The 581-nt window shown below is 47.3% G+C and overlaps 1 protein-coding gene across 1 annotated transcript in view; it reads right to left on the minus strand.

The window, feature by feature from the left end:
- Window positions 1-581, minus strand: part of LOC119585947 (zinc finger RNA-binding protein-like) — a gene marked incomplete in the record, with an annotated part of 31,027 nt that overhangs the window by 10,708 nt on the left and 19,738 nt on the right. The window contains 2 exon segments of the mRNA XM_037934661.1: window positions 2-184; window positions 303-512. Coding sequence (XP_037790589.1) covers window positions 2-184; window positions 303-512 — 393 coding nt within the window.

A 581-nucleotide genomic window follows, 5' to 3' on the forward strand; every position in this document is an offset into this window, starting at 1 on the left:
TTGGCTTAACTTGCTGCTCTTTTGGTGCATCAACCTCTGCTAGGTAATCAGACACCATTTTCAAAGCCTTTTCTGTATTTGATACTATCTTCTGAATAGCTCCTAGTTCTTCTTCCTTGGGGTATATATCTGCATGCTTGGCCAACACATGCCTGTCATCACTTGAGTCAGGTCTACGCATTGGCTGCAGGGGGAGAGGATAAATTATTTCTTAGATTAAATAGGTTCCCAACTCTCTTATAATTAATATTTGATTCAGGTCCTATTTGTTGCAATCACAATCATCAAAGAAGTGTCCTCACCATCATAGGAGGCATCCCAGGCATGAAGGGAGGTCTGGGCATGCCAGGGGGCATCATGGGTGGTGGGCCAGGGGGGCCACGGGGATACCTGCGGCACCAGTCCAGGTATTCACATTCCTCTTCATATCTCCTCCTCTCCTCCCAGTACCATCTCTCCTCCTCTTCCAGTAGTCTCTCTTCCTCACGACGCCTCCACATCTCCTCGCGCAGCTGGTGTGAACCAGGCTATTTACAAGCAACGCTTACACTTAACTTAACAAAGCACAGTATCATGCTCAC

This window comes from Penaeus monodon, chromosome 20, assembly GCF_015228065.2.
Source record: "Penaeus monodon isolate SGIC_2016 chromosome 20, NSTDA_Pmon_1, whole genome shotgun sequence".
Taxonomy (NCBI): Eukaryota; Metazoa; Arthropoda; class Malacostraca; order Decapoda; family Penaeidae; genus Penaeus; species Penaeus monodon.